The 23,298-nt window shown below is 42.2% G+C and overlaps 1 protein-coding gene across 1 annotated transcript in view; it reads left to right on the forward strand.

Moving 5' to 3' along the window:
* The window catches only part of CPVL (carboxypeptidase vitellogenic like), a 201,084-nt gene that overhangs the window by 19,901 nt on the left and 157,885 nt on the right, over positions 1-23,298 (forward strand). The window contains exons 2-3 of the mRNA XM_042781603.1: positions 391-505; positions 22,534-22,648. Coding sequence (XP_042637537.1) covers positions 391-505; positions 22,534-22,648 — 230 coding nt within the window. The remainder of the gene's footprint in view (positions 1-390; positions 506-22,533; positions 22,649-23,298) is intronic.

Here is a 23,298-nt window from a genome sequence, read left to right on the forward strand (position 1 = left end):
CTTCCTTCCACTGAGTGGCTGATGGGTTTGAACCACCAACCTTCTGGTTAGCAGTCAAATGCTTTAGGCACTATGCCACAAGAGCTCCTTAATCTTATTACAGCTCATAAAATATATATGAAGACCACCCCCCTCCCACACACATACACAAAAAGAGAAAAGGTTAAAAATTCAGATGTCCTTGGCTAGTTTGGGAATGTTGAACATACAGAATTGGCCAGGCAGGCTGGGATTTGCTGCAGTATGTACACTTATGCCAGTATGCAAGTCTACAGACTTTTTATGATTCCATTCCAGATCTGGCCTGTGGGAGAATCCAACAGAGACAGATACAGCTAATACGGTATTATTCCTCTAATCCTTGGGTAAATTTTTTTCCCCACTAGGGAGAGAATTGAGTTTGGTCGGTCCTTTCTCAGGAATAAATCTGAAGAGCTACGCTGGCTACATCACCGTGAATGAGACTTACAACAGCAACTTATTCTTCTGGTTCTTTCCGGCTCAGGTAGGCCATGGCAGCACCACAGTAGGACACGACACTTGAGAGCTGACTATGCCCAAAATCTACAGTGCTTTAAAAAAACCTTGTAGATTTTATTTTCTAAAAATAATTACATGATGTTCCTGCTTAGGTGCAGGAAACAAATGTTTACAGGGGATAGAGGGGGACAACTTTCAAATTCCCTGCAGCCTCATTCAGACTATTAATGTTGTCACCATCTTCCTGCCAGTCTTCCTCCCATCTTTTTGTTGTTGTTCTAAAAATACTTGGGGCAAGGATGGAGGTGGAGAGTAGAAAGAGGATAAGGAGTGAATACAGTTAGCAGGTAATGCATGTGTTAAATGTAGTTGGTCATGTCTTCTGTGACTATCCTATCTGTGGATTTTGCTATGACAATTATTATTACTGCATTTGCTCACTCATGCCTTCACCACCACTTACTGAGCACATACTGTGCTGTGGGGACACATAGGAGAGGGCATCAGACTCAAACTCTGTGAGTCTTTGGGGAGAGATGGAGAGGATTGATGATCTAGGATGGCTTCCTGGAGTAGGATTCGTTTACCTTCTCAGGTCCATATAGACTTTATTTACATTTCTGAGTAAATGAGTCACTTTAAGCTCATGGATGCAATTAGGGTATTGTTAGAGGTGTTGAGATGTATAAATAAAATTTATCTCACATGGAGTAGTTTTCTATTTTTATTTTTCAAATTAAATTTGCTTTAGAAGCCAGAGAAAACCAAAGCAAAACAGCTATCCCTATGGAGGATGGGAGAGCTCTGGTAGCATATTGCCTAAGGCACTTGACTGCTAACCCGAAGGCTGGTGGTTCAAACCCAACAGCCACTCCTCAGAAGGAAGATGGGGCAATCTACTTCCATAGTGATACTGCCTCGGAAACCCAAGGAGGAGTCACTATCAGTCGAATCCAACTTGATGACCCATAACAACAACCATGGAGAATAGTATTTATATTTGCATGTGATCTGCACGGAGTTGTGTTGCATATATAATGACTGGATAAATTGTGTAACCCAGGGTAATGTTCAAGTTAAATTGCTTTTTTCTATTGGTATTGTTGGACTGTATTTTCTTGACTTTTCATTTCTGCTTCTATTTTCCCATCATGGGCTCTGATGTGGTTCACTCCAAAGCAAAGAGTGTTGGGGAGGCATGTGAGAAATAGCAAGGAATTCCAGGTACTTTGTGTTTGGGCTCATAGAAGTCTTCACACTCTCTCTCACCTGCTCTGGGAAGCCTTTTCTGAACCCCAGAGAGGATGACTTACTTCTTCCGCTGTGTTACTATTGAACAGGGTGAGGCAAGAGATGTGGCCACAGAACAAAATTTAAGGAGATGCTTACCTTCAGGGCTGTGCAAGAGCAGACTGGGCACCTGAGAGTGAGTTGCCGCCAAACTGTTGATGGCACCTCCATTTGTGGAACTCAAGTAAACACTAGAGGGTAAGGCCAGTCTGCTGATCTAGTATGTAGAGTTCTGTCTATCAGGACAGGATAGAGAAGAGTGGAGGGTGTATTTTCAGAAGCAAACAGGAAAATGCTCACAACAGCCTTAAGCAGAGCTGATATAAACTAAGCCTAGCAATATGACCTAAATCTAAGAGGTGGAAAGTTATCTTGTGTCCTCAGAAATGTTTTAAACATTATACCTTTCAGAAACCACACAATAAATGCATGTTTTTGATATCACACTATCACTAACGTTGACTACAGACATTAGCCCCTTTGTACTAATTTCCTATTGCTCTTGTAACAAATTACCTCAAACTTAAAGGCTTAAATCAATGCAAATTTATTATTTCTTCCACTGTTGGCTGCATATGTTATAATACACTTATTTTTTTCTGTAGTTCAAAAGTCTTACACAGGTCTCCACCAGCTAAAATCAAAGTTGGCTGGCCATATTCTTTTGGGTAGGAGCTCTGGTAGCATAGCGCCTAAGGCACTTGACTGCTAACCAGAAGGCTGGCAGTACAAACCCACCAGCCACTCCTCGGAAGGAAGGTTGGGCAATCTACTTCAGTAGTGATACTGCCTCGGAAACCCAAGGAGGGGTTGCTATGAGTCGGGTCTGACTCCATGGCACATAACAACAACAATGTTCTTTCTGGAGGCTCTAGAGGAGAATAATTTTCTTGACTTGTCCAGCTTCCAGAGGCCACTCACATTCCTTGGCTCATGGCCTTCTCCCTCTGTCTTCAAAGATAGCAGTGACAAGTTGAGTCCTTCTCATATTGCACTGCTCTGATTGGCTTCATCACCATATTGTCTCTGATTCTGCCTTCTGTCTCCTCTTTGACTTTTATGAACCCTGTGATTATAGTGAGCCTAAACAGATAATATAGGATCGTCTCCCCATTTTAAGGTCAGCTGATTAGCAACCTTAATTCCACTTGCAACCTTAATTCCCATTTGTCATGTAATATAACATATTCACAGGTTCTGGGGATTAGAACACAGGCATCTTTGGGAGGCTCTGATTCTGCCTGCCATACTTTTGGTAACCTGTAGTTTGCCCAAAATGGATACCTGAAGAGCTTGGCTAGATTAGTTTTCTCGGTAAGTTCTCTTTCAGTGAGTCTCCCCTTTTATTGTTTGTAAGAATGATCTGTGACTTTCTGCAGGTACTCTGATTCCCTAAACTGGGAGAGGCCAGCAAACTGCAGAATTACCAGACAGACCGTGCTTGAGAAACCATTGCTCCAGTCTACGGCCACTGCCCTGTGCCCAGTGCCTCTGACCCAAAAGTGACCCACACTCCTTTACCAGAAAGAAATGCCTAAAGCAGCCAGACTAAGATGGAGATGGTGTGCTAACCTGTGTACTCATGTGGGTGATAGCTAGAGTAACGGGACTGGAAAAGCAAGTGGAGGCTTACAAGGATCAGCTTTCCTCTAACGCCTGTTAGGGTCAGCTTCCAAATCCTCCCAGTCTTCCTCACACTCTCTGCCTCCCCCACCCCAACCCCAACAAACCTGACTTCTTACTTTCCCTTCTGTTTTTCTAACTGTATATGATACCACTAAGTTCCTTCTTGACTTCTGAATATAATTCTTTAGTAAATAATCCAGATATGTAAAAATAGGAATTAGTTATGTGAGAAGCGCTCAGACAAAAACAAAACCAAACCCCGTATTTTTTTGTTCTTTCGTGGGTTGCCGATGAGCATGGCTTTGTCTAGAATGTAGGTGATGGGCTGGGCCTGGATAGTTGTCCATGGAAATGGATTTGGGCTGTGTACTAAGGTCTAAAACCAAAGAAAAACCTGTTGCCCTTGATTCTATTCTGACTCATGGTGACCTCATGTGTGTCAGAGTAGAACCGAGCTCCGTAGGATTTTCTTAGCTTTGATCTTTGTTCTGGTTACCTAGTGCCACTCTGGCAAGAATATACCACAAATGGGATGACCTTAACAAATGAGTTTATTCTCTTACAGTTTGGAGGCTTTAAGTCTAAGTTCAAAGTGCCAGGCTCTAGAGGCTGGGTGGAAGCCCCTCAACCTTGGAGTCCAGCTCTGCCTCCAGCTCCCGGCCCACTGGAGCTAAAGACGTTTCTTCACTCAGACAGCTGCTGGCTGCTGAGGCTGAGAAACCCAAGGTTGACAAGGAAAAGGGCACAGTCCCGATGTTACCAAACCACATGGCAGGCCATTAATTTAAGTGCATTGTAAGTCCCAAGGTCGGTAGAGCATGGCAGGCTGCTGAACAACATGGCTACATGCGGGATCCAAGCATGCCATAAACTAGAGACCATTCTCCAAGGCTTCTGCTTATATACAGGAGATTCCACCATGGAGGTGATTACCAGTCTCAACATGGGCAATACTACATCCAACTTCCCAGCCACTCAACCAGGCCTAGCCAAGGTGACACACAACCTGAACTACCACAGTCTTAATGGCAGTAGATCTTCAGACTTTTCTTCTATGGTGCCACGGGATAGATCCAAACAGCCAACCTTCAGTTAGCAGCAGAGTGCAAACCTGTTTGCACCACCCAGGAACCTCAAGGTCTGAAATCCCAGCATGAAACAATAACTGGGCTGTTGGTGGTTTTTTTGTTTTGTTTATTTATCCCTTAATTAAATGAAATGCTAGCTGTGGATCCCTGAAAGATTATGTTTGTTTGGGCCTAGTACTATAGCCATAAACACATTCTAGGGATGATCCCAGAAGACATAAACACAAGGCCACAAAACCAGGAGAGGAGATTATTATCATGAAATGTTCTACTGGAAGTGAAAGACAAAGCTCCAGGAGAGAGAAAGGCAGAGATGAAAAGGACAATACCGGCAGAAGGTGTCAGCACATGGCAGCTGGGAGATTGTTCAGGATCTCCTCATGGGAAGCCCACACACAGAGCCGTATCTGATGCTCAGAGCCACCACTCCTGCCAAGCCCTCAGAGCCACCACTCCTGCCAAGCCCGTAAGGCTGTAAATTATGGAACGTGGCCAGTGTGGGTGAAAGAGATAAAGGATATGAAAAGGAGAAGCAGCGGTCACTGAGGTGGGGACCGTCACTTTCATTTGGCAGAAATACTAATTCACTACCTGTCCCAGGGAAGCTGATATGTCATCTGGAGAGAAATGAGTCCTTTAAAAAACTGAAGGTAGAGAAAAGAGGAGCTCCAAGAAGCATGCTATGCTTGTAATATCCTCCGAGTATTTTTTGGGGAGGTTGTTTCTCAAATCAGTTTTGTTTTCCTGTTATTTCTGTGAGGCTCTCTTGTTATTGTGTACACATCAGTACATAATGGATTCCAGAACTTGAAATTGGTATGCAGTGAGGATATAATCTGCAAGAGAAATGAATAGGCAGTTTACATGGGATAAAAAGTATAATGACACCAATAAAAATGTAAAAATTATAACAGCTATTGTTAATTGAACATTGACTATGACCTGAGTACTCTGTGTTTTTCTTATTTACTTCTTACAATACCCCATGAGGAAGTCATTATAATCTTCATTTTACAGAGAAGGAAATTGAGGATTACGGAGATTAAATAGTTAGCCCCAAATTCCTGGGTGGCTCAAATGACTGTGATTGGCTGCTAACCAAAAGGTTGGGAGTTCGAGTCTATGCAAAGGCACATTGGAAGAAAAGGCTGGTGATCTATTTCTGAAAATAGCCATTGAAAACGCTATGGAACCCAGTTCTACTCTGATACACATGGGGTCACAACAAGTTGAAATCGACTCAGTGGCAGCTGTTTCTTTCCTTTTATTTTATTGAACTAGAAATGAACAGACCTGGGATTTAAATTTAGGTCTCTGACCTAAAAATCCTTGCTTTCTCCACCATGTATTAGATCCTAATTATGGGAGACACTAGAATACAGTGGTTAAAAGTATAGCCTTTTGAGTTAGCCAAGCGTGGGTATAAATCTTCACACTACTACGTATGCCAACTGTGACCTTGGGTACATTTCTTAACCTCTCAGAGTATCCATTTCTCTATTTTAAGATAAGGATCAAAATATCTACTTGATCATGGTTTTGAGACAAATGAGATATGTTGTAAAGCCTGTAGAGCTGTGTCTGGTACATAGTAAGTATAGTTGCTATTGCTGTTGTTACTATTTCCACTTTTGCTATTGCTAAAAGAAAATCTATAGAAAACAACCAATAAATTAAAGAAGACAGGAAACAGAAAATTCCAAATCAGAAGGACTTGAAAGCTAGCTAAAAATTTGGATTAATTGCTTCTGGGTAAGGAAATTAGAGAGTCAATTGGGACATTTCACATTTTAGAAGATAGATTATTATTTTTTTAAATTACCATCCCTCTCATTGGAAGAATGGTACACAGTATTTGACTTTGTCTTACAGATGAAGGAACATAGGTGATTTGTTGGAAGCATTTGACCAAACCCTGTACATTATTTATCTCAAAAGTCATGGGTACTTTTGTGTATTTCACTGTACATGAATTGTATTTCAATAAAATGTTTTTGTTTTGTTTTCAAAACCTGAGGTGTATAGAATTAGGCCTGGGCTCTTTGACTAAAGAAAACCATCTTGCTTCTCTGGCCTGGAATCTGTTTTGTTACTGAGAAAAATCAGTATCACATTGAGGAATCAGCCAGTTGGGACTGGGGTGAGACAAGTGAGACACCAAGGAGACAACACTTAAGGGGGCGCTCACTCTCAGGAGCAAGTGTTGAACTGGGTTGAACAGTGTTTCCCCCCGCCCCCAAATTCATGTCCACCAGAACTTCAGTTGCAGATGTAATTAGTTAAAAGATGAGGTCATACCGGATTAGGCTAGGCCCTAAATCCAATGGCCAATGTCTTTATAAGAAGGCCATGTAAAAACACAGAGGGAATGCCATGTGACAACAGAGGCAGAGATTGGAGTGATGCAGCTGCAAGCCAAGGAACTCCAGGGCTGCCAGCAACCTCCAGATACTAGGAGAGGGACATAGCACAGATTCTCCCTCCAAACCCCCAGGAAGAGTCAACCCTGCTGACACCTTGATTTCAGACTTCCAGTCTCCAGAAGTGTAAGAGAATAAATGTCTGTTGTTTCAAGCCACTCAGCTTGTGGTATTTTGTGACAGCAGCCTTAGGAAAGTAAAACAGACACCTACAAAAAGCCAGACAGCATGAGATTAGATTAACATACACAAAAAACAAAACAAGATAACAGTTACCATCAAGTTGACTTCTGCACATGGCGATCCCATTATGTCAGAGCAGAATGGTGCTCCATAGGGTTTTCAATGGATTATTTTTTCAGAAACAGATCACCAGAGTTTGCTTGCTTCTTTTTTCTTTTCTTTTTTTTTAATAATGTTTTATTGAGTTTTTGGTGAAAGTTTACACAGCAAGTTAGGATCTCATTTGACAATTTCTGCACAAACTGTTCACTGACATTTGGTGCATTTATTACATTCTCTTTAATTGTGCTCAGTTTGTTACTCTTTTATTACTCTAGCTAATGGAAGAAATGATAAAGTAAAATTGCTGAGCAGAAGATTTCAAAGGACAACCCCAACAAGACAAAAGGCAACCCCAACAAGACAAAATAAAGTATTATAATGAAATATGCAATGCCTGGGGTTAGAAAATCAAAAGTGAAGAATACAGTTGTCATTTCTCAAGCTGAGCAAAAAAAAAAAGAAGAAAAACAAGGAAAAATCCAAACCTCAAGTTGCAATATTGAAGGAGTCTACGGACAAAGTATTAAATGATGCAGGGAACATCAAAAGATGGAAGGAATACATAGAGTCATTGTACCAAAAAGAATTGATCAATGTTCAGGAGTTAGCATATGATCAAGAACCAATGGTCCTGAAGGAAGAAGTCCAAACTGCACTGAAGGCATTGGTGAAAAGCAAGTTTCCAGGAATTGATGGAATAGCCATTGAGATGTTTCAACAAACGGATGCAGCGCCAGAAGGCACTCACTTGTTTATGCCAAGAAATTTGGAAGACAGCTACCTGGCCAACTAACTGGAAGAGATTCATATTTGTGCCCATTCCAAAGAAAAGTGATCCAATGGAATGCAGAAATTATTTAACACTATCACTAATATTAAGGTGCTCTGGGGGCGTCATGCCTAAGGCATTTGACTGCTAACTAGAAAGTTGCCAGTTCAAACTCATCAGCTGCTATGCAGCAGGAAGATGGGCAATCTACTTCTGTAAAGATTTACTGTCTCAGAAACCCAAAAGGGGTCCCTATGAGTTGGAATTGACTCAGTGGCAGTGAGTTTTGTTTGTTTTAGTTATCATTAATATTACATGAAAGCAAATTTTGCTGAAGATAATTAAAAAATAGTTGCAGCAACATATTGACAGGAAACTGCCAGAAATTCAAGCTGGATTTGTTCCACATTTTTCTCTCACTTTATCCGGGATCTGCTTTTGAGTAATTGTTGATGTTTTGGTGTCATTCCATTGCTGTCAGGTCAGTTTTGACTCATAACAACTGTATAAGGCAAGAGTATAACTTCCCTATAGGGTTTTCAAGGCTGTTCTTTGCAGAAGCAAACTGCCACATCTTCTCCTGTGGAGCTGCTGGGTGGGTTTGAACTGCCAACCTTTCTGTTAACAGCCAAACACCTAGCCACAATGCCACCAGGGCTCTTTTTTTTTTTTTTTTTTGGTTTCATGCTCATGGTTTTTAAGCAGGGCAAGGATCTTATGGGTAATATCCTTTATTTTGTGTGCCACTCTGCTGTTTCACTAAATGATGACTCAGGGTATAGGCTGTGTGATAGTTGGAGCTGTGTGTCTACTTGGCGGGACCACAATTCTGAGTGGTTTAAGCAGCTGTGATGTTGGTTATTCCCCTCTTGAGATCGAATGTATATGTTTTGAGCAGCTAATCTGTTGAAAGGAAGTATCCCTAGGGATGTGGTCTGCTTCCAATATATATATGGACATCCTGGGAAAAGAGACTCTCCTCTGGATCGGGATGCTGCTGTGCTGCCTACAGCTGTCCGTGAGTAAACAGTCCACCATTCGGCCTGGAGATCTTGGATTCGTCATTTGTTGGAGTCAACAGCCAGTATACTACCTGCCAACCTTGAACTCATCAGCCCCTGTGGCTGCGTGAGTAGGGAAAAGCCTCCAGCTTGACATTTAATCCAAGAATTTAGGACTCACCAGCTTCTATAAGTGTGTGAGCCATTTTCCTAAGATAAATTTCACGCTCTCTCTCTCTATATATATATGTATGTGTGTGTGTGTATATATATATATATATATATATATATAAGCTTTTACTGATTTTGCTTCTCTAGAGAACCCAGACTAACACAGGCTCAGTTCTAGGTTTAAAGAGGGTGATAGTCTGTTCTCTACTGTTCCGGTTTATCTCTTATTTTTTATTTTTAAGAACTTGAGTTCTGCTCCATATTTTTTCCCATTGTATCTGGGACCAACTATTGTGACTCTGGTCAGAATGGTCAGTGGTGTTGGCCCCGTACCATCTAGTTCTTCTGATCTCAGAGTGGATGAGGTTGTGGCCAGACCTTTCTTTCAAGGCATCTCTGGGTGGACTAAAAACTGCAACCTTTTGATTAGAAATTGAGCACATTAATGATTTGCACCACTCAAGGACTCCAGGGTTAACACAGGACCCTTGACTCACAGAGGAAACAATTCAGCGAAAGGGCAATGAATCATGTTGATACTCCCAATCTAAAGCAGAAGGCATCTCCTCTTCCATGTTCCAAAGTGACTCTGGAACACTCATGACAGCCCATCCCCAGGGGTGAATGTGTGGAATCGGGCCCCACTGGGCCTCTGCAGAGTATACTCCCTCTTCTGGGTATCTGACCTTCTTTAGTAATGCATCACAGTGGCTGTTCATCAGAAATGAATGGAGAGATTTAAAAAACTGAAAAATTTCCCAGCTCAGTGTCTAGTCTCTCAACATAAATTCTGATTCAGTAGATCTGGAGTGGGGTCATGGCTCATCATTTCTAAAAACTTCCTCAAGTGGCTCCAATGTAGCCAGTCAATGGACTTGAATTTGGGAAAGGAGAAAAGAGAATGAAAGACCAGGATGGCAAGCTTCAAAGTACAGGTCTGTACTTCTTGGCTTTATAACTTCAGACAAGACATTTAAATTTTTTGAACCTCAGATTTCTCATACAGAAATAAAGTTTTAAGCCTGTTTGCCTATAAGACATGCCTCAGCATAACCTAAGGGATAAAAATATCCAAAAACTCCAATTCAGGATATGGGTTGAGTGAATGAGCCCTTGAGTTGTGACCTCTGTGGTAGTCAATCTCCAACATGGCCTCCATATTGGTTTGTTGTGCCCTACCATAGTCCCCTTGTAGATTGAATCAGGACTGGGCCTGTGTGACCAATAGAATATGGCAGAAACTACAGTTTGTGACTCCCAAGATTAGATCATAAAGGGTATTGTGGCTTCTACCTTGGTTTCTTGGATCATTTTAGGGGAAGCCATGTTGAGAAGACACTTGAGCAGCCATGCAGAAAAGCTCATATGAGGAGGAAGTGATGCCTCCAGCCTCCATCTAGCACCAACTTGCCATCAGTTGTGTGAGTGAGTGTGATGAGCTTTGGTACAGCTCTTCCAGGGTGGACAAGCCTTCAGATGACAGCAGTCATGAGTGGTATCTTGTCTGCAGCCTCGTGAGAGCTATCGAGCCAGAAGTGCCCAGCTGAGGCATCCTCAAATTCTTGACCCACAGAAAGCTTGAGATAATTCATTGTTGCTTTTTTAAGCCACTAAGTTTTGGAAAGCTGTTATTAATCATCAGATAGCAAATACAGCCTTCCATCATATTATTTTTGGCTGTGCTATTTTGTGGCAAGTGGCTTTTAGTCCCTAACATAGGCAGTGGCCCCTAACATAGGGAGTTACTGGGCCAGTTATCAACCAGTTGTCAATGTATTGCCTTCTAACTCCAATTCCACCCTCTTTCCTGCTTTGCAATAATGGCAGCTTAAGCATATTTCCTATGCAGTGAGCACAATATTAGGCTTTGTCGGGAGAGGGTGCTGGAAGGACATTGCAAGAGGCCGATGAATGTTTTTCCTGGTTCATGTATCCTGTGTTTTGCTTTTTCTTGACCCTAGGGACTGGTCTGTCAGCAGCGCATGTGTTAGGACCCTGTGGTGCTTTGTCTTAGGTCTATACCGAGACCGCGCCGACTCTCAACAAGCTTGTAGGCTCTGGCTCCATGGCCACCTTGTGTTGGGGCCCTCTCCACATGGACACCACACACCCCAGCCTCTTGCCATTCGGATGGTGAGCAGGCTCCTGACAGCCCAACTTTCTCTGGAGCACTTTCACCAGCCTTGGCTACCTACATCCCAGAGGATTATTTCCCATACTCTTCTCAACATGGACATAGTCGACCCCAAGCCTTGTGCTGTCTTGCCAGTAAGCAGACTTGCAGCTCTGACTCCCTCCATGTGTTAGCCTCAGCTGCCTGCACTCCAGTTCTCGTGTGTCCACTCACCAGCCTCAGCCAACTACACTCTGTAGGGTTGTTTCCTATGGTTCTTTCAACATGGACATCAAGTACCTCAGTCTGTAGGCTCCCAGCATCCTGACTCTTTCTGCACACCTTCCTGCCTGCAATAGCTCACCTGCCCCTGGGTGGTTTTTCTTCTTGCCCAGAGACTGTAATCCAGCTTTGGGCCAGGAAACCTAGTGAACTTCTCAGTTATCCAGTGGACTATAACCATACCTTCTCCAATGAGGTCTGAATCCCACCCTGAGGTGGGCCCCCTCCTTCCATTCTGTGTTTGTCCATCTTCAGTACTCTCCTTCAGCCCAGAATAATTAGAGTTTTTTTTAACATCTTTGTAGTTATTCCCCTGGTATACTTAAACAACAACAACAACAACACAACAAAATGCACTGCTGTCGACTTGGATCCGACTCATAGGACCCCTCCTTGGTTTCCAAGCAGTATCACTATGGAAGTAGATTGCCCAACCTTCCTTCTGAGGAGTGGCTGGTGGGTTTGAACCACCAGCCTTCTGGTTAGCAGTCTAATGCCTTAGGCACTATGCCACCGCAGTGCCTATTAATTAATACTTGTTGTTGTTGTTGTTATTTGCCGTCGAGTCGGCCCCGACTCATAGCGACCCCTCCTTGGGTTTCCGAGGCAGTATCACTACGGAAGTAGGATTGCCCAACCTTCCTTCTGAGGAGTGGCTGGTGGATTTGAACCGCCAGCCTTCTGGTTAGCAGTCAAGTGTCTTAGGCACTATGCTACCAGAGCTCCCAATTAATACTTAGTGACATCAAAATTTCCTTACTCAAATCACTGTGTGGTTTCTGCCTCCTGATTAATAACTAATATAGCCACATTTTCTAAATCCTCCTCTCCTGCTTGGCAGGAAGTGTGTGGTCTGGTTTCAGGAGCGAGGGCTGCTAGTCTTTTTGTTTCAGCCTTATTCTCTCTAAGACCACAGGGTCACTCTGTGCTTCATTCTTCTCTCTTGGCAGATTAACCTGCTTTATTTTACCAGGCAGTTGGCAGTAGATGGCTAACCCACAGTTTCCATGTTTACCTATTCTTGGATCATGAGATTGATGAAGATTAACCAACACTTCCCCTAGGGAGTTAGATTGTGATTGGCCGAATTGGGGTCTGGTGTGCTTCTGTGGTCCAATCAGCTAAGGCTGAGAGTGGTGGGTGAATTATGTGATAAAAACATGGCTAATGGCTATCCTCATTGGGAGGTGGAGAATTACTTCTCAGGGAAGGATTGTGGAATGGACAGATTTCTTAAAATATATCTGCCACAGGGGGCTAGAAATCCATTCCCAATGCAGTAAACATTCAGAGACTACTGACAATTGTCTTCTTCATACTTTCTCTGTTTATCTTCTCTTTGCTGTGTACTTAGAGCATCAGGAATCTGGAAGAATAGAAGGTAGATGAGACAAAACAAGAAGGAAGTGGCTAAGAATGATAAATTATAAATCATGCCATACATAGGAATACTCAAACTCTGTAGGAACTCTTGTATGTCTCATTCCCTTTGGCAGAGGGAAATTTAACATGGAGAGGAAAGTAAATTGACCTTTTTTGGCTATTTCTTTCTTTGTATCTAGAAAGGAAAGTAAGGCCTCTACTCCCTCTCTTTCTCCTACCTTCCCTTCTAAAGTACAGCAGTCTGACAGTGGGACAAACAGAGAATCATTGTTATCTCATGCAGGTATGAGGCTCAGGTAGAAAGGTTAAGAAGGAAAAAGGTAGTGTAGATTCTAATGGGATTTGTGGTTGCTATTAGTTGTCATCAAGTTGATTTCAACTCATGGCAACCTCCTAGATTACAGAGCAGAATTACTCCATAGGGGTTTCTTGGTTGTAATCTTTTCAGACACAGATCACCAGGCCTTTCTTTCTCAGTGCTGCTCAATGAGTTTGAACCACCAACTGTTAGGTCGGTAGTCCACTGCAAACTGTACCACCTAGTGACCTTATTAAAAAAACAAGCTCACTGCCTGTTTAAGAGATTTCATGAGTAATCAGCTAAAGTAGAATATTTTTGAAAGCACAAAATGTCTTAACTAAATTGTTTGCATGTGTTGGGAGTGTGTGTGTGGAATTAAAATATTATTAGGTTCCCATTTAACAATTTTAGTTACCAAACTAATTGCTTTAAATAAAATGTTCTGCCTTGATTAACACCATTAGTGTAGCAGCTGAAGTATTAGCTGAATTGGGGTCTGTGTGGCAAAACGGGAGTCCATTTAAACATACTTGGGGGAATTTAAAGACATTTACTTGGGGAACTAATGACTTCAATTAAGATAGAACACATTACTTAAACCAGGCAAATGATCAGCCTCTGCATATAACAGCCTGAAGAGAGCTTTAATTAATTTACTAATTGTACTTCCCATCTTAAGCAGTGCTACTGCTTGGTTCTTGATTTGGGTGTATTAGCGGTTTAGTTACAGAGTGTGGTCTTCCTTACTGGTGTGGGCGGGTGGCTAAAAGTATGTTCCTAGCCCTGTGCATCGAAACATGTCTGTGTGCTTTGAGTGATTTCCAGATCTGAAACATTGCCTTCACATTTATTGACATGCCTAGGATTTCCACATTAGAATCACTTCTATAAGCCCTCTATTAAAATATTGTTATTTAGCTGCCATGGAGTCAACTCCAACTCATGGCAACTTTATGAACAATGAAACGTTGCCTGGTCTTTTGTCACCCTCATAATGGCCAGAGTGTCTGAGTCCATTCTTGTGACTATTGTACCAATCCATCTCACTGAGGGTCTCCCATGCTGCCTTTGGCCCTCTACTTCACCAAACATGATGTCCTAGTAACTGATCCCTCCAGATAACATGCACAAAACAAGTGAGCCTGTTACTTGAGAGTCGTTGTTGTTGTTGTTATGTGCCGTGGAGTCGGCCCCGACTCATAGCGACCCCTCCTTGGGTTTCCGAGGCAGTATCACTACGGAAGTAGGATTGCCCAACCTTCCTTCCGAGGAGTGGCTGGTGGGTTTGAACCGCCAGCCGTCTGGTTAGCAGGCAAGTGTCTTAGCCACTATGCTACCAGAGCTCCCTACTTGAGAGTAGCTGCCCCCAACCCATTGCCTTCCTGCATCAGTGATTTGTGTAAGGCCTTTATGTAAGGTTATCTCTACCAGGTAATAGAGAGGAGGGACTGGAGGGAGTGGAACAGAGGATGGGTGTGACTTGATGGGGCACAGGAGTGAAGAGCATAAGGTCGTGCTATCCAGGGAAGACATAGCCACGTGGAGAGCAATGGGACAGGAGGGCTTTAGGACTGATTCTGCTTCATTCAGTTTCCCCACATATAGGCTGCTCCACTGTATCTTCTATACTCATTTAGAAGCAAGGAAAAAGGAAAAAGTTGGGTGCTTCTAAAAATCCATTATTTTTGATGCACCAAATATTAATCCAAATAAATAAGTTTTGCTTACTTTTGACAATAACCCAGTAAGACAGAATAGATTTTTTTCACCATCATTGTGAATAAGTATTGGAATATACTAATATGAGAACTGTGAAAGTTCCTTCTGTAGAGAATCTAAAAAACAATAGATAACCTGCCTCCCTTTTGGCTGCTCATTCTGGAACATACCCTGAGGAGGAAATGTCCAAGTTCGTGAACTGGCCACTAGAGGTCACCAGAAGAATTGAAAGGGATACAGAGGCAAAACCAGACTTTGTTGTCGCTGCCAGAAGGGCCCAGGTTTAAGGAACCTAAGCGCCCAAACTCTTCTATTGCTACAAGTAAAATATGTAGATTTCCTTTGTCCTTTCTTTGTGAGGCCGTTGTGTGCTCAATCTAAAAGTCTTTCCATTACTCTATCATATGTATGTAATTACTTGTTTATTGTATGTTTCCTCACCCCACCACAGAAGTAATCAGAGCTTAGATAAATGTTCCAAGCACTGTTCTAAGTGTGTTAAATGTATTAACTCTTTAAATCTACACATCCACCTAATGAGCTAGACATTATTATTATCCTTATTTTTAAGCAGAAGATACTGAGACACAGAGATCCAAGGTCACAGTCCAAGGTCACAGTACTGGAAACTATCATAGTTGGAATTCAAACTTTAGGTGTCTGGCACCAGAATCCATGTTCTTAACTATTAAGGTGCTACCTGTCCAGAAGTGGGATCTGATTTGCATGTCCAGCTTCTAGAACATGACCCTGTGAGTAGTCAATGTTATATGGTTATATGTTAAATGAATTAAAATCTATTATGATCAATTCATACAGTGGAATTCTATTCAGCCAAATGATGCTATCTATTTATATTAAGAGATATGCAAAGCATGTTGAATACAGCAAATATAGAACATTATGTATATCCTGATCCTACTTTTGGGAAAAAAAATTATGTATATATCACATATAATGCCTCCAAGATATGTGTGTGTGGCATAGGGAAAAATCTGGAAGGGTTAAAGACCTCCAGGATCTTCTCTAGAGAGTGGGATTGGTGTGTGAAGGGTTTTTTTTCTTTTTTTTTCCTCCTCATTTTTAGCCTCATTAAAAAAAAAGAAGAAGAATAAACATGTCTCTGTAATGTAAAAAGTAGTAAAGAAAATTTTAAAACTGATGAAAGTAAATGTGCTAATTCTCTTATTTATACAGACCTGAACTATAACTCAATATGGTAAATATTTTTAAAGACTTGAATTTTGTAACACTGCAAATGAATCGAAGTATTTGTTTCACTTCATTTGATCCTAAGTTTAAAGCATGGTCTTGTGGAGGATGCCTTCATTTACTTCTATTCTTTCCTCAGCAGGAGTTTGGGAATGGGAGAAGGGCTGAATCTCAAAATCGAGCGTGAAATATGTCACCCTAAGCATTAGCAATACTCTGTCCATAGGGTTAGAATCAACTCAACATCAGTGGGTAAGAAATGATAAAGTAAAAGATCAGCAAAAAAGAGGAAGACCTTCAACGAGGTGGACTGACAGTGGCTGCAACAATGGGTTAAAACGTAGCAGTGATTGTGAGGATGATTCTGGACCAGGCAGCTCCCTTCTATTAGCCATAAGTTCACTATGAGTTGGAACCGACTCGATGACCATCTACCAAAGAATTTTCACATGTTATTTTCATGAATAAGTATTACATTATAAAACTCTGCATGCTGTGATATAACTCTTGCTTGGATTTTTAGCACTGAACATGCAAACCTTGATTTTGCAACATCTGACCTTTTCTGTTTGATTCCACATAAGGGCAGTATTAGATCACAGGTTGATTGGCTTACAAAAGTAGAAAGATGTGTGGGTGGGGTTTCTTTAAAAATAGGCTTTTTTCAAGGGTTGTTGAGCCTCATTTACCTTCTACAAGAAAGCAAATTTGAGGAGCAAGGTCAGCTGAGGTTGGAGGTGTGTATGCAGATCTCTTATTAAACATTGAAAGAATGCGGTGTCCCAGTGCTTCAAAGTTGCATAATAAAGATGTTTGGCACTGAGGTGTTTGACTTGACTTTGTAGTGTGGCCTTTCAGGGTCAGGCTATTTTTCTGAGAGCCCGGCCAGTCATTGTGACTTGTCACAGGAAGAGACCGGAAAGGCAAGGGGAGGATAGGGTAGGGAACAGAGGCCACTGGGCCTCTGAGACAGAGGGCGAGCTCTCCATCCATCTCACAAGTTCTTAGCCCTGGAAGCTTTTTTTTTAAAAACTGATGCTTGCCCCACCACAGACCAGCTGAATTGGCATCTCTGGAAACTGGGCCTGGGCAGTAGTATTTTTAAAAAGCTCTCCATGTTATTTGAATATGCAGCCAATGTTGAAAACCAGAGGCTAGCTCTGGTAGCATAGTGCCTAAGGCACTTGACTGTGAACCAGAAGGCTGGTGGTTCAAACCCACCAGCCACTCCTTGGAAGGAAGATGGGACAATCTACTTCTATAGTTATACTGCCTCGGAAACCCAAGGAACTCACTATGAGTTGAGTCTGACTCCAACGGCACATAACAACAACAAAGCTTATAACTGTGGCCTCTAGGGATCTACAGGGCCTTAAGAAAGGAATGGGACAGGGCATTGTTTCCACTGGAATCAACGGGCTCACAGTAGCTCACATTCCCAGGGATGTTGGGAAGAGCAGGGACTCAGTCTATCTAGATTTCATTATATTTTTTTTCCACCTCTAATGTATGTATAAGGAATCCTGTTGGCGCAATGGTTAAGCACTTGGCTGCTAACCAAAAAGTTGGTGGTTGAAACCCACCCAGAGGCTCTGTGACAATCTACTTCTGTGAAGATTACAGCCTAGAAAACCCAATGAGGCAGTTCTACTCTGTCACATGGGGTTGCTATTGTTGAAAATGGACTGCCCAGGACTAACCACGACAAATAATACCTGTGTAATTGCTCCTGGAACTGACTGAATGCAAAAGGAAAGTGGTCCCGATGAGTAGTACTTAAAAATAGAAAGTAGGAGGATCTGAAGGAAGGTAAATATCACTTGTTCAAACCAAACACTTACAACTGGGTGCAGGCAGGGTGGGCATACCTGGTTGAATTGATTTAGCACATTAGAATTTATGGTATCATTTCATGTACACTATATCATCATAGCTTTCAAGCAACCCTGTGAGGTGAGTGTTATTGCCATTTGACTGATGAGGAAACTAAGAGCAAGGATCACACAGCTATTTTGTAGCCAAATAAAAAACTGTCTAGTTACCAATCCCAGTACTTACTCTATGACTTAGCTAGCCCTTGATGGCTGCCGTAACAAAAAATATCACAAGTAAGTGGCTTTAAAGAACAGAACTTTCTTTTTCCATAGTTCTAGGGGGTAGAAATCTGAATTCTAGAGGCTAGAGTCAGCTAGCTCTAAGGGAAGGTCCTTCTTTTCCTCTTTGAGCTTCTAGCTGCTGCCAGCAATCCTTGGCTTATAGATACATCTGCCTCCATTGTCACATTGAGTCTGTGTTCCGCTTGTCTGTGCCTGTGTCTTTTCTTCTTTTGTTATAAGAGCCACTCATAAGGGATTTGGTTTAGGGCCCACGCTACTTCCATATGAGCTTATTAACATAACAAAACCTATTTCCTTGCAGACTCATATTCACAAGTATGGAGGTTCAGACATAAGCATACCTTTCTCTCTTTCTTCTTTACTTTTTTTTATGGTGAAAACATACACACAGGAACATTCACCAACACAACAACTTCCATATGTATTTCCAGCTCAAGAACATTGATGGCATTTTTCATGTTGCTTCAGTGTACGTTTCTGGGGGATGCATTTCAATCCACAACACTGTACTGTCCCACAGTAGCTGTAAAAGCCTGTCTTTGATTTTAGTTTTTTCCTGCCTCAACTAGTTCTCTTGACTTCTTCACAGATGTTTGCAACCCTTGAAGCAGGAGGATGAACCACAGAAAAACTGGCAGAGGAAGCTGTGGGCCAAAGGAACAAGGAAAAAAGGACCAAATTACTCACTCTTCGTATTCTCTCACTTACAGATTCATTACATTAAAATTATTTATAAATTCCTAAACTGTATCTATGATAGCAATAGCTAGCATTTGTAAAACACATACTCTATGTGGCTTACTGTGCTTTTTGAAAATGTATTCATTTAATTCTCCCCATGACCATGTGATGAAAGGTACCATTATTGATCCCCATTATATAGGTAGAAGGAGCTCTGGTGGCATAGTGGATGAGGCTTTTGGCTGCTGACCAGAAGGTCAGCAGTTCAAACCCACCAGCAGCTCTGCAGAAAGAAGATGGGGCGATCTACTTCTATAGAGATTTACAGCCTCAGAAACCCAATGAGAGTCACTATGAGTTGGAATAAACTCAATAGCAGTGAGGTTTTTTTTTTTTTTTTTTTTTTTAATATAGGTAGGGAAACTGGGCCAGCGAACTCAGGTAACTAAATCACACAGCTGGCAGGTAGTAAAGCCAGGATTTGAACCCAAGAAGTTTGGGGCCAGAGCTCACACACTTATCCACTATACTGTGCTCATTCTTTGAGATAGAGCCCTATTGATCTGAGCTCCCAATCTGACTCTGATACCCAACCATATCTACATATTTCCCTCATTATAATAATGTTTTTAATTTATTGTGCTTTTATCATATGCTAAGTATCATTCCAAGGGCTTTACGGGTATTATTTCACTTAATTATTTAGTAGATTGACAAGCCTTTCTCCCCAGTCTGTCTTAGTCTGGATGTTCCACTGAAACCTGTTCACCATAGATGAAATGCCAGTGGCATAGTTTCCAGTATCATAGCAACACATAAGCCACCACAGTACAACCAACTGACAGGCAGGTGGCGATCTACTTTTGAAAATCAGCCAGTGAAAACTTTATGGATCACAACAAAATATTATCTGATATAATGCTGAAAGATGAGCCCCCTGGATTGGAAGGCACTCAAAATACACAGTGGCTGCAACAATGAACTCAGAGCAGACCAGTGATCGTGAAGATGGTGCAGGACTGGGCAACATTTCTCTCTGTTAGGGGCAAGGTTACCATGAGTCAAAGCCAACTTGGTGGAACCAACAGTAGCAGCAGTTCCTTAGTGCTTGAATGTGGGCCCTGGAGATGGACCGTCACAGGGAGGCCCTTCTCCAATCAACAGCAGTTCTTGACTCAGTCATCTTGCATCAAGGACCCCTTAAAAAAAAAAAAAACACCTCACTGCTTTTGAGTCAAGTCTGACTCCTAGCGATCCCTCCTTGGGTTTCTGAGGCGGTATCACTACGGAAGTAGATTGCCCAACCTTTCTTCCGGTGAGTGGCTGGTGGATCTGAACCACCAGCCTTCTGGTAAGCAGTCAGAAGCCTTAGGCACTATGCCACCAGAGCTTCCCAAGGTCCCCTTGACCCTTTCCAAAGCTACTACAGGCTCTGTGCCAGACTTTGGGTGATCAAAGAATAGAAACCTCTCTGTCCTCATGGTTAGAACTCTGCCCAATCTATCTCATCCCAGGTTCTTGGTTGTGTTATCCCAAATCATCTCTCATTGAGTTCATTATGCCTTCTGCCCATGGCCTTCTCAAAATGTCCACGTAGATGGAGCCAAGCCACTCAGGCCTTCCAACAAAACACTGAGTTTCTGTGTGGATGGGCTAAGAGGCTGCAGGATTTCCTTCTGGGTTGGAGCAATCAGATGACTGAACATGAAGTGACCCATGTCATTGAGTGAGGGTCATGTCACTGCTTTCACTCTAGTGGAGGCCAAGGAGAGCTTCTTTCAGATGTCTCTGGAGGATTTGTTTTAGGGCATGTTCACTCCTCACTCAACCTTCTCCTCCCCAATTCTTTCTGACCTTGAGGCTTCCCCTGCCATCTGCAGCCTAGTTCACTGTTTCTTCTCACTGAGGGCCCCTTCTCATCTTTCAGATCTCCAGATCTCACTGAAGGCTTCCCTGACCATCCACCCCTTCCCAGCCTTCAGTTTCTCTCCCAACATCACCTTTAAAATTTTTTAATACCCCTGAATCACCATATGTAGTCATTTGTTTACTAATTAATTGTTTGTATTCCCTATGGAAATGTGAAAATGTAAGCCCTAAGAGGACAAGGTTTATTTTTTCATTCACTGCTATACTATGTACCTAGGCCCTAGCTTGGTGACTGGCCCATAAACCATTGCTATCAATTTGATTCCAACTCATGGCAACCCCATGTGTGTCAGAACCATGCTCCATAGGATTTTCAGTGGCTGATTTTTCAGAAGTAGTTTGTCTGGACTTTTCTTCCAAGGCACCTCTGGGTGAACTCAAACCAACTACCTTTTGGTTATCAGTTGAATATATTAACTGTTTGCCCTACCCAGGGACTCAGCCTATGTTCCAAAAAACCAAATCCATACCCACTGCCATCGGGTCAACTCCAACTCAGAGAGACCCCCATTGGGTTTCCAATGTGGTATATCTTTACGGAAATAGATTGCTCCATCTTCCTTCCATGGAGTAGCTGGTGGGTTTGAACCTCCAACCTCTGGTTAGCAGTCAGGTGCCTTAGGCACTGCACCACCAGAGCTCCTTCAGCCTATATTGTTGTAGTTGTTGTTGTTATGTGCCATCGAGTTGGCCCCGACTCATAGCGACCCCTTCTTGGGTTTCCGAGGCAGTATCACTACGGAAGTAGATTGCCCAACCTTCCTTCCGAGGAGTGGCTGGTGGGTTTGAACCTTCAGCCTTCTGGTTAGCAGTCAAGTGCCTTAGGCACTGCACCACCAGAGCTCCTTCAGCCTATATTAGGTGCTCGATAAACATTTGTTGAAAAAGGAATTCAGGAACTCTCTTCCTGTGAGAGTGATGGTATTAATATATTGCTTGTTGTTGTTGTTGTTATGTGCCATCGAGTCGGCCCCGACTCATAGCGACCCCTCCTTGGGTTTCCGAGGCAGTATCACTACGGAAGCCCTGTCAATGGAACCTTTGTTATTTATGTCTCAACATGTCTCCTAAATAAATTTGTACCTGTTTTTGGGGATCTTGTGACTATTGTTGGCATTAGCAAAATTTGTCATTCTCCTCAGTTTCCCTGTGTGGCATGAAGATACTATTATCCTTGTGAACATCTCGTTAGTGAATTAAATCAGAAACATGGTTGGGGCTCTGAGGGAAAGGCAGAACTGTCACAGAGAAGAATGGATTCTTTGTTGTGCCTCTGTTGGGGATATGTAGGTCAACTGGAACTGTCCCCAAAAGTTTAAGCAGCTGAAAATATATAATTGTTCACTAGGCAATATACTAAGCATCTGAGGACATAGAAGACAAAGCTTCTACATTTAAGGAGTTTTTTGTGTATTGGTGAGAAGGACTTAACAACACAAAACAGACAATGGCATACAAGGCAGATAATGATTCAAAACAATAGATTTATTGCAGTGCAATTGGGGTACAGGTGACTAATTCTTTGTTCCTAGTGGAGAGTCCTTCTTGGATCTGGGAAGGCTTTATGGGGTTTCATCAAGACCTCAGAAGACAGGTTTTGGGTGTGTTTCTTAAGATGTATTCTGTAGCTTCAGTGAGTGGTCACTGGTTTTTCTGTCCTTTCTAGGTACAGCCAGAAGATGCCCCAGTAGTTCTCTGGCTACAGGGAGGGCCAGGAGGTTCTTCGATGTTTGGTCTCTTTGTGGAACATGGACCTTATATTGTCACAAGTAACATGACCCGTAAGTATGACCCAGACTACATTTTTCCTATGGAGAATTGTTTATCTGAACCTTATATCTGCTCCAGAAATAATTTAGAGTAAACACTAGACAGTTAGGAATAGCTTACCAGTTCCAGGTTATGAAAACATAACTTTCTGGCAATGTCTCTCTAAGAAGGAGGAGCACTAGGCTAAGTGTCCTGCCTGGGTGGCTTTCTTCCTTGAAATTGGGGTGAAAGTTTCTAAGTGTTTTCTAGGCGTCTGCTTCCGACTAAAGCAATCGTGACTTACAGAAACAGTTGGTATTTATTACTGTTTGAGAGAGCTCTCTTGTGTGAGATTAGTTGGTGAAATTATATCCATAATTATTCATACACACCAAGCACTTTCTGGCTCAGTCAGATAAATGGTCTGATATCTTGGAAGCAAGATAATTCCAGGTATTGGAATCGAGGTGTATAGAGGAATGGAGACAGAACAACCGAGGTTTACCTCCATCTCATTTTTTAATTTGTGGAGATTATTTCCTTTTCCTGGATCAGAATTTGGAGTGTTAACCAGTGTGTGACTCAGTACAAAAGCTTCTATGCCAATTTTGTTGAGTTTGTTGTTCTCTTCAGCTTTGGATAGGCAGAGGAGGATTCAAGAAGACTAGATGCTAAAAAAAAA

This window comes from Orycteropus afer, unplaced genomic scaffold (assembly GCF_000298275.1).
Source record: "Orycteropus afer afer isolate SDZICR_OR568_19922 unplaced genomic scaffold, OryAfe1.0 scaffold00008, whole genome shotgun sequence".
NCBI lineage: Eukaryota > Metazoa > Chordata > Mammalia > Tubulidentata > Orycteropodidae > Orycteropus > Orycteropus afer.